Source organism: Epinephelus lanceolatus, chromosome 13, assembly GCF_041903045.1.
Source record: "Epinephelus lanceolatus isolate andai-2023 chromosome 13, ASM4190304v1, whole genome shotgun sequence".
In the NCBI taxonomy this organism is placed as follows: domain Eukaryota; kingdom Metazoa; phylum Chordata; class Actinopteri; order Perciformes; family Serranidae; genus Epinephelus; species Epinephelus lanceolatus.
Window position 1 is genome coordinate 23745570 of NC_135746.1, and position 15794 is coordinate 23761363.

General features: G+C 41.1%; 1 protein-coding gene across 1 annotated transcript in view; it reads left to right on the forward strand.

Moving 5' to 3' along the window:
- rngtt (RNA guanylyltransferase and 5'-phosphatase) overlaps nt 1–9807 on the forward strand; it is a 147291-nt gene extending 137484 nt beyond the window's left edge. The window contains exons 15-16 of the mRNA XM_033648885.2: nt 4273–4396; nt 9397–9807. Of these exons, the coding sequence (XP_033504776.1) occupies nt 4273–4396; nt 9397–9563 (291 nt within the window). The 3' untranslated portion in view covers nt 9564–9807. The remainder of the gene's footprint in view (nt 1–4272; nt 4397–9396) is intronic.
- The last annotated feature ends 5987 nt before the right edge of the window (nt 9808–15794 follow it).

Sequence of the window (15794 nt, forward strand, 5' to 3'; positions counted from 1 at the left end):
CATGCCTCCAACACTGTATCCAGTCCTCTTTAAACATCTGTGGTAACGACTACTGCTTTTCATTCTTGTGAATATTGTTTGTACTTAAAGTCAGAACAAACAAGTATTGGAATAGAAAAGGCAGAAAGACAGATCTCTTCTGCTCTGCAGTAGTGCAACACTGGCTGCTAGAGAGTTTGACTGCCAAAGTCCCTGATAACTGGTGGCACACGTGTGCTGCCATAATGAGACAGATTTGGATGGATTAAGCACCAAGTGGTGATGAAAAATGGCAGCCAACATGTCACCCTTCACCAGCAGGAAGAGATCCCAGTCTGTAGCAGCGCGTCCTGCCTGCCTGTACTGCCCTTCACAGTTTTCTGGCAGCTTGCTGCGTCGAGCTTTAGGAAAGCTTTGTGAGTCTGTCGCTCCTTTAGATCATCTGTTCTTCTCCAAACACAGAAATGTTTGATTTACAGTTAGTCTTATTAATGTGCTGTTTGTCTTCAAACTGAGATCAAAGAAAAATGTGGGGAGAAATCAGCTTTTTGAAATGATGACAGTGTCTAATTAGAGGTATGTTTCAAGGTCGTTATCTGAAATCCAATAACGAGGATCTCACTCCTCTGTCTTCCTTCCTCACACACTTTCTTTGCTTCCTGTGTGATTTCAATCCCCACTGTGAGCCCAGATGCCCCACACTTCAGGATCACACATGCTCTTACTTTGTATCTTAGCGTCTTGCCAAGCACCGGTGCTTTCTTGGCAATGACGGTCACTCTCTGACCTTGGAGGCCACACTGAACCCTGGAGATCAGCCTCTTTGTCTCCACACAACCTTTCCCTGCTATAAATGTCTCTGTGACATTGAGGTGAAACAAGCACTTTGTAATGACACGTGTGACCAAAGCCAATCTTTGCATTTTGTTATTTCAGCTGCACTTTTTGCTTCTCAGCATCTTCAGCATCTTGAATTTTCCCAGTCTTGAGAATCCTCTCAGTGAGACTCAGTCAGTCGACAGATAAACAGCAGATGCTCAAATGTCTTTGACTCATGCTTGATCCTCAGTATTGCGCCATTTTCATATACTTCAGTGATGCTACAGTGTGCTCAGTGTGTAGAGCTGATTTTGTTTTCATGGCAGCGTATGATGTAATAAGTCAGTGATCCTGTGTAGCTCAGTAGGAGGAGCAGGAACTGTTGCACTGCTGTGTTGAGGTCTGCATCATAGAGATACAGACACTCACATTATGTGAGTATCTGTGAACTTATGCTCAAGTAGACTGCAAAAAATCTTTTAGATTTAGGTTATTTGAAATAGATTATATGTGAAGTGATTCTATTAAGAACAGACCATTGCTTTAAATCTTGAATCTTAAGATCTTGTCACAGCTTTAGAAATAAAACTGCAACTGAGCAAGCAATTAAAGGGTAATTTTCAACCTGGACCCATTTTCTATGTTTCTGTGTCTCAGTGACTACTGAAGACAGCAATTTATAAAATTGGTTCAGTATGGAGAGAGACTGCAGCAGCCAACAGCTGTGAGAACAGCTGCAATGTAACCACTCGGGGCAGTAGCGTACTGTCAGTGTACGTCCACTAAAAGTGCTTGTTTTTGCCTCTGACAGGCTCAGGTTATTGTAACTATTATAACTGTCTGACAGTGTTATGGAAAGGATCCCTACAGAGATAGATCTTTTGTGGTTAACCAGAAACAGCCCCAAAATTGCTATCGCCAAACCCACCTGACTCTAAATAAAATAAACAGTAATTTTATCATCGTAAAATGCAGTTCATTTTAAGTCGACAGAAAGAAAATAAAAGTCACCGAAACTGTCTTAGTTCGTCTTACCACGATCCCAACAACCACCAACTCCGGTTAGGTTAAAACAAACCCTTTATTCACTGAGTTAGATGTGAAAATATGCTGGCTCCATACACACCGTTTTCCCTCGCCGCTTCACTGATGTGCTGATATTTTCACATCTAACTGAGAAAACGAAGAGTTAATTTCAACCAAACCAGAATTAGTGATTGTTGGAACAGTGGAAAGACAAAGCAACATGGTTTCAGCAAGTTTTATTTTGTTTCTGTAAACTTTAAATGAAATGAGTTTTACGATGATAAAATCCATGTTTATTTAAATGGAGTGGGATGGCTTTTGTGATAGTAGAAATAGAAATGGAAATTTAAAGAACTTTATTCATCACCGAAGGGAAATGCAACTGTCCAGCAGCTGATAAAACACAACAACCACATTTTCCCTCATCATCAACAACACAGTGAGTATTGAAATAGAGTTAAAATAATTGCGTAAATAGAAATTAGAAATCAAATTAAAATTAAATTAAAATTGCTCATTCCACAGTCCAGTCCAGTTGTGGCTAATGTGAGTGTGTGTGTGACTGGATTCAGGAAGTGTTAAACAGTCTTATTACCGTGGGCACGAAGAATCTCCTGAAACGCATTGAGATGAGCCGACTGCAGCAGTTGCTCATCTGTCGCTCCAGGAGGCTGTGGAGAGGGTGTCTGCTGTTGTCCATTATAGCTTTTAGGGGGTTCAATGTCCACTCTCCACCACAGTTCTTAGTGGGTCCAATCTCCTGCCGAGCACTGAGCCAGCTTTTTTAACCAGCTTGTTCCAACACTTGGTGTTTTTGTCTATCAAGCTGCCTCCCCAACACACTGCAGTGTAGAAAAGTGCACTGGCCACCCCTGTGTGATAAAACATGGTCAACAGCTCCACAGACATATCAAAGGACCTCAGTGTCAGCAGGAAGAACAGGCAGCTCTGCCCTCTCCTGTATTGGGCGTATTAGTGGACCAGTCCAGTTTATCACCCAGGAGGACCCCCAGATATTTTGGGTGTGCACCACCAGTGATATAGGGGCTGTTTCTGGGTAAACAAAAAGGACCTTACTCTGTAACGAACACTTTCTTTGTAGGGATCCTTTTCCATAGTACTGTCAGACATTTAGAAAAACAATTTGAGCCTGTCAGAGGCAAAAACAAGCACTTTTAGCGGATGTAAATAGGCAGCCCACAAATGTCCCAAGTTGTTGCATTGCAGCCTGTTTCGCTGCTTTCGGCTGCAGGGCTCTCTCGCAATACCGGACCAGTTTCAAAAAGTGTTGTCTCCACTAATCACTAAGACACAAAAACATGGGAAAATTGGTCCACATTGCTCTTAAATCAATTAAAAGAAAGCTGGTCTCACCTTTACATTCTCATTCTCCTCTCATTCTATGATATGGTTTCACATGGAGCATCTTGGGCTACGAACACACTTAACAGGAATATTCCTCTGTTGACACATTACAGTGACTTCAATATTCTCGTACTTTATAGAATATTCCTCGGTACGGAGTGAGAAGGTTCATTCTTGTATCTGACTGTCATCAGGAAACATTGGGATAGATTGAAAGACATGACATCCAACCAAGGTCAAATCAAACCATTCAGTATGCACCTTGCTGGTTTCCACTTCTCAGATCTGATGATATGCTGCTTTTCACTGTTTCACATCACTTTTAAATGAACATCTTTGGAACGTTGGCAAAAAAACAATAGACTAATCAATTACTAACTACTAAGGGGGATTAACCGTTAATTAAAATGACACTGATGATGTTAGTTGTAGTCCTGATATGGCTCATAATGCTGCTAGGGCTCTGTATAGTTTAGTCACTGCGTTACATGGTTTTTGATTCCATGGCCTCCAGATATTTTTAATATTATTATTTATTTATTTGCCAATTCAAACTGTTTTTTTCCCCTCTCACCTTTAATAGTATGTATTTGCTGCAGTCAAACGCCACTGCTGCCCGTATCAACATAATTCATCATGTCAAGCTGAAAAATGTGCTGCATTTTTACTCCTAACCTCATTTTTAACACCAGTCATGATAGGTTACATTTCCATTTTGTGAATTCCATTTATTGCATCTAAACGTTGCCCTCCGATGCTGCCTGAAGCTTCGCTCTCCCTCTTAAGCACTACTAAAAAGCATCCAATGGTAAGTAGTAATAGCAAAAGTGAAGATAATCATTTGCAGCATATTCATATCATGTTTGCAAAAGCTGCAGTTACTCGTGCCAATCATTGTGAGCTGTTGGCAGTCATCAGTGCAGCAGCATGTCTCTAAAAAATGTCTCTCAAAATACATTAGAGGGTTTATAATTTTCACGGGCAGTGGTGGCAGCAGAAGAAGATAAAATTTCACTGGTGTCTCTTTCACTCTGTGCTGTAAAAGTACAAACCATCTGTGTCCTTTCATCTCTCTCTTCACAGGCCACTAAGGAGCTGAAACAGTACGACAACAAGATCATCGAGTGCACCTTCGCCAATAACACCTGGGTATTCATGAGGCAGAGGGTGGACAAGAGCTTCCCCAACTCCTACGACACAGCGATGGGTGAGGCTTTGTCCTTCCCTGTCCAACAGTTATTTATTAATATCTCACTGTCTACTCTGTCGGAGTAACAACAAGTCAGCCAGCGATTAATGGCTCCTTTTATCTATATTTCACATCAGCGTCCTGTCTTAGCTTGATTTCTGTATTGTGAGACTGTGTGTGTGTGTGTGTGTGTGTGTGTGTGTGTGTAAACACAGACAGTCTGGCCTTGTGTTTAGTGGCCAAAATGTTCTTTTCAGTGGTTTGGGACACTATGTTTGTTTATCTCCTTACTTTGAACAGAGAAAACGAACACTTGCAACATGATTTCATTTGGGATAGGCTGATTTTGAAGTTCTGGGCCAATACAATGTTTAACGTAACAATTTGGCCAATAGCCAATACCAATGTTTTTTGTATTGCTGTTTATTTTTATTTTTATTTTTATTTATTCACTCTTTTGTGCCGGGGAAACAAAGACATCTAAACTATAAGGGGCTGTAGACAGACCGCTTTTTTGCACCCTCAAACTCATTGCTTTTAACGTAGAGGCACAGCATTCAAACGCCAGAGCAATGCTGTCACAGTGCCAGTGGTTCCCGAGTGCCTACTTTTTTGTTGCCATATCAAACTACAAACATTATTAATCATAATTAAACAAGTTTGAACCAAAAAATGTGATAAGGTTTTGTACCTTGTCCGCGTTTGTATCGGGGTTGGCTGCAAACTGACTTGGCAGAGATGGCTGCCATCTAGTTTTTACATGGATTAGTGTGTTGTGGTCTTACAGCCACTAGATGGCACAAAAAGTGTCCACGAATGAGGACAATAGGTCTAAGTTAGGTAGAATGAAGTATAAGGTGCAGAAAACCAAAAATGTGATGTCCTTATAGGAGGACACAGGGTCTCAGGAGGATATGGCAGTTATAGCTGCTATATGGGGGTGCCGTCTGTGTGAAAGCATAATACCCACCTTAATACGGTTAGCTCTGTCAGCACTGTTGCTGTTGTTAGCACTGTTAAAAACCGAGCTCTGTTAGCTGCTAGCTGTTGTCTCAACCACCACCATGATAATCACCCTGTGCAGACAATTCTGGCTCAGACTATGAATCATAGTTAAATTCTACAGCGTCTTTAAAGATATCATAAAAAGGTTCCTGAAGCCGAAGCAGAGCCGCAGTAACATTATCATCTTGTCTTATTTTGTTGTGCTGCGAACATTTATATTGTGTTCAAAAGAGAGCATAATAGTTAGTTAGTTTTAGTTTTTGATCTTTTGGAGATAAAGATCTCAAAGTTATGTAGTAGCTGAGCTGTTTTTCATTTTAAAGTGTAAAATTAATTTTAGTTTCACAGTTCAGTGAAAGAAAAACAGAGCTATTAACTCAGATTTGATTTTTAAAAAAAAAACAAAAAAAAAACCCTTTCTCTCAAATGGTCCTGCGTATGACACAGCTATAACAGCTTCTTGAAGAAACAAATGAAGAAAAACAAACAGAGACGGAGAGAGAGCGCAAAACTAACAGTTTTCCACACCACAGTAATAAATGTTATTTGTGTGTAGCATTTCTCTAAATACTGACTTTACAGTGCTGTACAAGTGGGCACATAAAAGTACAAATTGAAGTAATAAAAACAAGAAGCACAAGCGAGAGAAAATACATTTAAAGAATGAATTGAATTGATAGAAGAAGATAGAAAAGATTGTCCTGAATTATTGAGCGTTGGGTCCTCAGGCATGCTGTCGTGCAGCTCCGGAGCCCAGATGGCAAAAAGCACCTTTTATCTAAAATCCAGACAGATAGTGCTGCATCTCTCCCCAAGCTGATAACAGCACTGTGGTTTGTGTAGATGCCAGCACACACTCATGTACGTGTTGTTGGAATCATGGAATGTTCATGAATGTTCTTGGCTGCTACCGTAGTTATCTTAGTTACTGTTGCTATGCCTGTCAAGCTTTTCATCCTAGTGTGTCACATGAGCAGATTAGAGTAAATCAGTCAACATTAGTAGGATTGAAATGGGACTTTTAGCTTGCTACCATTGAATTTGTCAGCTGAAATGACAAATGTAGCCACTTTAAGCAGCTGCAGCTAGCTAGCTAATGTGACTAACATTCTTAGTTGGCTGAAAACTCTTAGCTCTGAAGTGCTCAGCAGTGATCTGATCCTCTTGTGACCACACCCAGCTGTGATGTAGCTTGGAACTATAGTGCCTTGGTATGTCAATAGAGACAGCCCTCACCGGAGGGAAAAACAATTCATTGCTCTCCAGTGACTTTGTACTGAGTGAAGTTGCCTCCCTGTCTCGTCCATCAGTTAGCAAACAACAGAAAAATGTCTAAAAGCTGCTGCGTGATGGGATGCACTACCAACAGGGTAAAAAACCCAGATCTAAGTTTTTATTAGCTCCTGATCCGAAAAACTGAGCTTTTTAGGACACATTCACACTGGCGCTATCTGGACTGCGTTAAACAAACCCTGGTCCGCTTCCACGGATCGTTTGGTTCGTTTGGAGTGGTGTGAATGCTCATTCGAATATGATGCGGACCACCCGAGCAATCCCTGGTCTGCTGAAAACTGGGGGTCTCGGTTCACTTGCAAGTGAACCCTGGTGCGGTTTGCATACAGTGGTAAATGCAAATGGACTATCTGGCAAACCAAAGAGAGGCAGTGACATTAAGCGCATTGCATTTTGGTGTTAGGTGTTTTTGTAGTGACCAAGCCGGCTGAAGTGAATGGATTTCCGTTTTTGGTCCTTGCCAATTGATGAGCAAGGTTTTCTTCTTCCTTATGCTGTTTTTCTTCTTGGTCAGTGGTTGTTTCAGGCAACACCGCCCCCAAATGAGCAGCTGGTGTAACTGCGTGACATTGTCCAGGTAATTTGGTCCGCTTTAAAACGTGCAGTGTGAAAGTGAACCGAACCAAATGAAGGTGTGAAATTTTTCGGCATTCCCCGCCCAATCGAACCGAGTCCCCTGGACCATCCTGGTGTGAATGCGCCCTAAGAGGACAAAAATGGACGCAGACATGAGGCATCAGCAGGCAGAATGAGAAAAGTGTTGGATCCGGACACATAGTATACCATAGGGAGCAAGCATTTTGCTTATTTGGCCAGACAAACTGTAGAGGTTGAAGCTAACTAAGCTTTACAAGGGCTGATTTTGATATTTGTTAGCTTAAATGATTATCTTATCTGGTGATTTGTTCAAATAGCTGTAAGTATCAAAGTATTTCACTTTGTGGCGGCCTCTAGCTCAGTGAGTAGAGCGTCCGCCCCATGTAGGCTGAGTCCTTTGCAGCAGCACGTCTTCCATTCCAACCTGCAGCCCTTTGCTGCATGTTGTCGCCATTCTTTCTCCCCCTTTCCTGTCACTCTTCAGCTGTTCTATAATAAAGGTGTGAAAAGCCCAAAAAATAAGCTTTAAAAAAAAAAAAAAGTATTTCACCTCTGGCCATTTAGTGGGATCATTAGTGATGTAAGGAGGAGGGACACTGATACAGACTGACAATATTGATTTCGTCAGTGTAACTCTTCCTCTCTGGTAGACGTTAATGTGTTAGATAACCCTTTGACATGCTGATGTTTTTTTTTCCTCACAGTTTTTAGGGAGCTCTAGGCATTTTGTCAGCGTTTCAGCCCTCAGTTGCCTATTATGGCACTGTTTGTCCCACCCCCCGCAGTGGGCGTGGTTTTCAGAGTGTGACACGTTGTGCTCTGTCTCTGTGAGGAAAAGGCACATCGTCACAACTAGTTGGCAGCAAAAGCAGTATTATATTACATTATATTATATTAGAAACTTGATAAATTGTATGTGATGGCTGCATGCATATAACAAACCATTATGATGTTGTAAAAAATACATATGACTGCAGCTTATAGATCGCAGGTATAGCGATTAACTAGTTAGCTAACTAGTTATTATAATAAAGTAAAAATGAGTGAGATCAGACTATTATTTTGTTCTAACAATAACAATGTGATTAGATTTGTGCTTTATTGCTCATGTTTTGAAACATGTTTCCCATTTATAAGAGGACATTGTTTGAGAATAAAGACTAACCAATGTGTAATACAGCATTGCTGAATTATAAACTTCCCCCGACTCCAATAACAAAAGATGCTAACGTTAGCCTCTACTTGAGTAGTATAAACCATTCTGGACTTTGAACAGGCTTTAGCAAGACGTTCAGTGTGTTCAGTGACACTCGCATAATACAGTTAAGAAGCTAACTACGCTAACAATTAAGTTGCTGTGAGCTGTAAATTCTCCACTTGTAAGTAGAAGGTAGAAGATGACGTTATCTGGGAGCCTGACAGGGCAAACCTCTACCTCCTCTGGGCAGCTGTCTCTGTGTCTGCAGCTGCCTGTACCAAAAAGCAGTGTGAAAGCGAGGAACGCTCACTCTGCAGCTAAATCTGCTGACCAAAACCTCCCCAGAAGTACACTGCACACTGAGTGACAAATAAAAGCACAACTGCTGGACTGAGGGGTCTCCGACTGATGATTCAAGTTTCTGATTTTCAGGGGGCAGCCGTAGTTTTTACACAGTGTGAATATTTCGCTCCTGTACTCGGCTTTTTCTAAAACCAGCTGTAAAAATAAACACAACATAATGTAGTTAGCTAATATATGCTAACTCTTGGCCTTCAAAGTTACTACAGTTGGTAGTAAGCTAATTAGCTGGGCATGCTAACGTTTGGAGATTAACGTAAACACACTGTTGCTGTCGTTTTTTTTTTTTTTAATTTGTTTGTTTATTTCAAGGGTAAAAAAGAAAACACCTTTTAACTTACTAAATGTCATCAACATGTGGAAAATCCAAAAGTTTTACAGACTTGCCGTATCTAGCTACAGTTGCTAAGCTATGTTTGAGGTTTTGCTAGCAGACAAATGTGTATTTATTTTTGGTCTATGCTAAAATAAACAAAGTATAAATTGTCTGTGATCCAGGATCCTGCAGGTGTCTGTCACCATCTCTGCCGTAACTTCCTCCTGTGTTTGTCCCGTCTCTCCGCAGCTGTGTGTAAAAGCATCCAGGAGCCCGTCACGAAGGAAATCCTCTTGGAGTACGTGGACCGCTGTGCTCAAGCAGTTCAAGCCCAGAACCGGAAACACCCGCCAGACCCAGACTCTGAGCTAATGCCCCCTCCTCCTCCAAAGAGACCCAACCGGGCCATCCCATAGCCCACAGCTGGGCCTTCTGGACTGCTCTCCAGTCACAGTGTACATCTACATCACCAGCCACATAAACCTCCCTACAGACAACAAACATTTCAAGGCTTTCTTACCCTCAGCACATTTGCTTTATCAGCCTGTACATGTAAGGACCTGAGAAACCTTTGACTAACTGCCTCTACATCATTCATTTACCTTGTAGACTTCTTTGTAGCTTCAATTGCTGGTGTTCTTATTAAAATGAAAAACATGATGCTTAGTTTATTTTTTTGTTTTCCTATTTATCTTTTTTAAACTCTGAGCTATTTATGAACAGGGACATTGTTACGGCTACAGAGCAACCCCTGACAATGCAGACCTTGTTTATGTTTTGTCAACTAGTTCCTTATTTTTATCAAAGGAGGAGTAAACATCATCAACGCTGTCTGAATGTAAATCTCAAAACAACACTTCAAAATAGTTTGCCGCATCAGAGATCTCATTCAGATTAAGAAAAAGCTGCATGTGTTTTCAGTTAACAGAATAATGTTGCTGCCAGTGTTGGACTCATAACGTTCAGTCAGGAGTTTATCCAAATGTTTTCATATAGAAACACGTACAGATTAGATCTCAGCTCTGTGTCTCATTAAGTTTGGTCCAAAGGAAGCCCATCTGTGTGGACTTTTGTTTTAAAGGCCACACGGGTGGGCGGGCAGATGACAACATGATTACACAGCCTCAACAAACCAACTTCAAAGCGTAGAAACCGTGAAATGAAGCTACAGATGGGTGACACATCAACATAAACCAACATAAAGTTTCTTAGTGAGATGAATAGTTTTAGTTCTCTTTGAGTCTCAGAGCTTTGCTGGAGGGGTTTGAAGATGTGATGGAGAGTGCAATCTAACAAGTCTGGCAAAAAGGTGTAAAATTGGGTCTGAGATCTGGTGGTGAAAGGCCACATGAGCCCGACAGACTGATTGAACCATTCAGTGACTCCTTGTGCCCCTCGTTGAAATGTTTCATCAGATAGCGTTACTCACATCTTTTACTCTTGTCATCTTGATCCTTCGTATTATGTATTGGGTACATGTCACAGTGAATATGCAGAATCAGAAATTAATTTTACTTCATTGTGTTCATGTGTGTTTAAATTGTAGACTGCATATAAAGATGGACAACGCATCTCCACTTTCTCCCACTGAACAGTGACTCAGCCAGAATATCTGATACGGGCTCTTTCGTCAGCGCTGGTGACGTCAACTGGAGCCATAGTCTGCATAGTAGTGATCAAAAGCGGTTCCCAAGGTATCGAAGTCCAGCTCGTACATTCGTTCATCTCAGTCACAAGTCAATCAAAGCTGTCAATTATGACATCTCACCCCTAAAAATGTATTCAATGTGTACTTTGAATTTTTAGTTAGGCCTATGTCCCAGCCGCTAACATGGAGGGGGCAGGGTTTATGACCTATACAGCAAGCAGCCACCAGGGGGCGAATGAATAAGTTTTGGCTTCGCTTTTGGGAAGCTTTCACGTCGTCAAGCTTTATCGTACAGCCTTTGGTTGAGAGAAGGCGATTTAAGAGTTGTATTTGCAGTTTGTTGACTTGAAAACAACTCGTGCAGCTGGGTCGATATTATCCACACGGACGCTCTTTTTTAATGGATGTAGCTTGGGGATGTCAATGGTTAACCGACAATAATATTTTTGATTGGATACATAGTCAGGTCTGTAGGTTAATTTAGCTACTCTCCAGTTTACTGCACTGCACACCACCTGGTCTGGTAGAAGCTAGCTAGCTAGCGGCACTGCGCTTTTGGCCATTACCCCTGGTAACGCCATCCTGTCCCAACAGTGTTGCTATAGAAACATTGTGCTCCTAGCTCTCTCTGGTGAGTAAGCAGATCAGTTTTGAGCCATAAAACCCTTTAGCATGGTTGACTCGTGTTAACCACAAGTAGCACTGTCAGCACAGCTAGGGATACTAACATTGTAAGCAATACTAAAAGGGTTTAACAGTTCAAAATGAAGCTGCTTACTCACTGGGGCAAGCTGGGGGGAGACCGGAGGGTGGGCACAATGTTTACTTCCTCCATAGACACAACGTTACCAGCCGTTATAACCGAATGAGCAGCGCCGCAAGCTCACTAATGTTAGCTCCTTCCTGACCCAGGTGGGGCACAGCGCAGAACAACCGAGGAACCAGTTGAGAACAGAGGGTGGGCAGTGGGCATGTTTCCACATGTTAACGTGGCTAGCCAGCTGTCTGTCAGCAAAGCCAAGAGAAAATAAAAGGTAAGACATTTACATTACAAAGCATTAAAGCACCTCTTAATGGATAGCGCTTTGAAGTGCAGCACTAAAGCTCACTGAGTCAATGGAGTGATAGACTAAAAGGAAAAGCCTCTTGCATTAAATGTCTTTTTTTTCTCTTAAAAATTAACCACTTAGTAACCGGTTAATGGGTGTCACCCTTTTGAAATTAACCGAAACTGACGTCCCTAATGTGGATGTGTAGCTGGCTGTAGACCCTTTCAAACATGACAACATAAACATTTTTAATGGGTCCTTTTGTATTTCCTGTTTGGGTGGTTTGCAGCGTACGTGAATGACACCAGCTGACAGGAAGGAAACACGGACCCAAGCAGTTGCCTAGAAACAGTATGTCGAGAGGTAAACTCCCTCCCCTTCCAGTGTGCCCAATGGGACTTTATTTCTGAAAAAAATATGTATTCTGGTCAATGGCGAGAGACAAATAATTTTTTTATTGTGTTAGAATTGTGCCATGAATTAAACACATGATGATTAAAAATTTAAAAGATGATTTTACAGGTCAGAAAGTCAGTTTTAAGTAGTACCATATGGTTTTGTGTGAAACTGCTCCATGAATTACATCTTCCGTCTCGCAAAATATATGTCACTAACTTCGGTGACTTAGCTATGCTCCATGCACAATTGTAACGTTTTTTTTTTACCTGATATGTTTTATCCAGTGAACTCCTGGTCTTATTATCACTCAACATTTTTGATGAGTGTCGCACACCTGGAAAATTTTGTTACGTCGTTAACACCATCAAATCCAACTGCACTCATGGTTGTACGTGCCTGGTCGAGGCTGCACAGACATCGGCCACTATCGGAGCCAAGTGCTGCTGATAACAATAGTTGTAAAATGTACTGTTGTCACCGAATGCCAAAAGGAGAATTTTGTTGTGTCAGCACCTGTTCTGACGTTGTCACACGTAATAGTAACATTTAAATAAATGTAAGGCTTATGTCATACAGACACAGCTGTTCCTGAAACAAATTAATGAGGCGATAATCTCTTTCCACCATGTAAAACATCCATTTCGCCCACGGCTGGCTAGCTAGCTAACTTGCTAATTCCACCATGCTTTTATTTTCAGTGTTACAGTGGTTACAGAAGTTGAGCCAAACGAAGTTGCTACTGATCTGATGATAGCAATGCGCTTTCCTACACTGTGACAAGAGCAGTGGATGAAGCATTAAGTTTAATTTTAACCATGTAGCAGCTAGCTAGCTAGCTAGCTAACTCCACCATGCTATCATGTTACACTGGGTACAGAAAGTGGTGGATACAGTACAGTACAGTACAGTACAGGACTGTTGGCATCCATGGCTCTGTCAGCACCTATTTTTTGCGAAAGAGTAACGTTCAATGGGGAAACACCAACACTTATATCATCAGCAGGCCCATACGAAATCTGTGCCCGCATAACTCCACAGATTTTTCACAGATCTTAGGAATATAGATGCTGCTTATAAAACTCAGAATATTGTCACTGTCTCCTGCGCCTCCTTGTGCATGTGTGTGGCAGTTGTGTTTTGTATTCAGTTAGTGTTAAAATTAAAATTAGTGGTGCGGTGAGAAGACAAGTCAAAAATAATATTTACTGTTGGCAAATTAACGTTTATTCTCTCTGCTCCATATTGAACCTTCCATTTTAATGACCATGTGTCCCACATTTTGTTGACTGACTTTTCCACCATTAGTTTCCACCAAGTATTCATGATGAAATAACATTTCTGATTCAAAGTTTCTACTAAAATCCACGAAGTAGTTCTTGAGGTTATTTTTGCTCACAAACAGTTGCTACCATTATGATTATCATTACATGCAAAATAAAAAAAAATATTCTGCACAGTTCCGCAGATCCATTTTGGATCATCGCTGAAAGCAATCACAAAATGAGCAGATTCTGTTTGGGCCTGGTCATCAGTCACTCCGGTGTTACTTCATCATTCACCAACAGAGTTTTTAGGGCTGGCCTTGCCTCTGCAGTCCAGCCAAAACCACATATGCTGCAGGATATTTGTTTGACAGTTGTCTGTGCAGATTACACTTTACTAAACACAACAGAAATCGACTTGGAGACAACTGAAAACCTTTTGCTGAAGCATAAATTGAAAACAACCCACAGGTTAATCATTTCTGTTGAGCGACACTTGATCAAACTTCGGGAGCCTAGAATGAATTAGTTGCGATACATCAACAGTTTTACGACAAACTGTGTCTGTCCTGACTTGCAAAATAATCTTTATAATTAATTTATCTAATTATCTTTATATTTTCCAAACAGCATATGTGTAATTTATGGTACAATACAAATGTGATCAAAAACATGTTTGTCTCACCCTTGACTGCTTTACATATTTTTCCTGCGATATGTAGGAAGATGACATCTCCGTCCCTATTTCTGTCTACAAAGCTCTGATTGATATCTAGGGTTGCAGCGATTTAATGGTTTCAACGTATACCGTGATATAGGCTAAAAGTTGACGGCTATCGGAAATAATTTCCTTATCTGCAATATTGAGGGGAAAAATGCAACGACAGAAAATCTCCCCTTTATTTTAGTTATTTTCAAAGGGGAAACTTTTTACACAGACTTTCATTGACAAAATGGTTTCAGGTTTCAATAATAGTAACAAAATGTTTGTTCAAACAAAAGTAACCCCTCTGTTTTCAGTCCTTTAAGGGTCATTCTGACTGATAACAAATTCTGTAATACCATAAGACAGCAATATTTTATGAGACGGTTATCGTACCATGAAAATCTCATACCATTGCAACCCCAACTGTTTCTTCAATGGGAAAAACAGCAATTTCCACCTGCTCCTAAACACACCATCTTGTAGTTGACCTCTGACCTTCCTGTGCAGATCAGTTAAATGAAGATGATTTCCCAACAGATTTATAAACATGCTCATCGTTGCTGCTTCATTTAATCCCATAGGAAAACCTTGTTGCCAGGGAACATTTGAAATTTTTTTTTCTTACCCTGGTGCCCACGTTGTTGCCTGTTGCTAGGAGTGTCGCCCATCTGCACTGTTTATCACCCACTGTAGTGTTTGTAGAGATGATTTACTTGGCAGCTCTCACATGCTGACTGGAGTGTTGACATTCTTTGGTTTGGTTTAGACTGTGTAATCAGAGCAAGATAATGTCTCCATCAGTTTAATTTATTATTTATGATGTTGTTTTTTATGAGGGACAATCTCTTTTTTTAATCAAGGGTGGATGACGCTACAGAAATTATTCAATGTTGAGCGAATATTTCTATTTCTGTCTGACTAAAAAAAAAGTGTGCATTTCAGAACAATTGTGTTGTGGAAGTTTGTTTGAAATCTGTGTTTCTGCGCCTGCATGCAGTGAACCGGCGTATATTTAGTCAGAGTTTGTGCTTATTTTAAGATTAGGGTGACGACAGTGGTTAGTCATGCAGCGTGGAGAATTTAGATCAGAAGTTAGGGAATAAATGTAAGTCAGTGGAGTACAACACTCAAGGGTGTAACAAATCAAGCCTGTGTGTATGTGTGTGTGTGTTTTGAGTTCCTGTCTGTTGGCGCCCGGGGCGACTGTTCTCCTTATAGCAGAGATAGATGAGCTGTACTCCCAGGGCTCTCTTCCCCTCTGGCTGCACATGAAAGCTGGCTGATTCTCATCAAAGCCTCTCTCACCTTTTTGTCGTGAGGTTGCTGCCGCTGAGACGTCGCCTTTCTCATGCTGCAGGTGCAGACACATTTATATCAGTTTCTCTCTTCCTAAATTCCATTCACTTAAATTCATCCTCCATCCTCTCAAACCGAGATACTACTGTAGCTGCCTGATCTAACAGAACCTGTTTTATTCCACACCTCCTTCAGCGAAATGGTCGTCTCTTTGCAGGGGCTTCTGCATATCCCTCCTTGTGAAAACACTGCCAGGGTGGGAGCTCGAGAAAACGCACACAAGCACA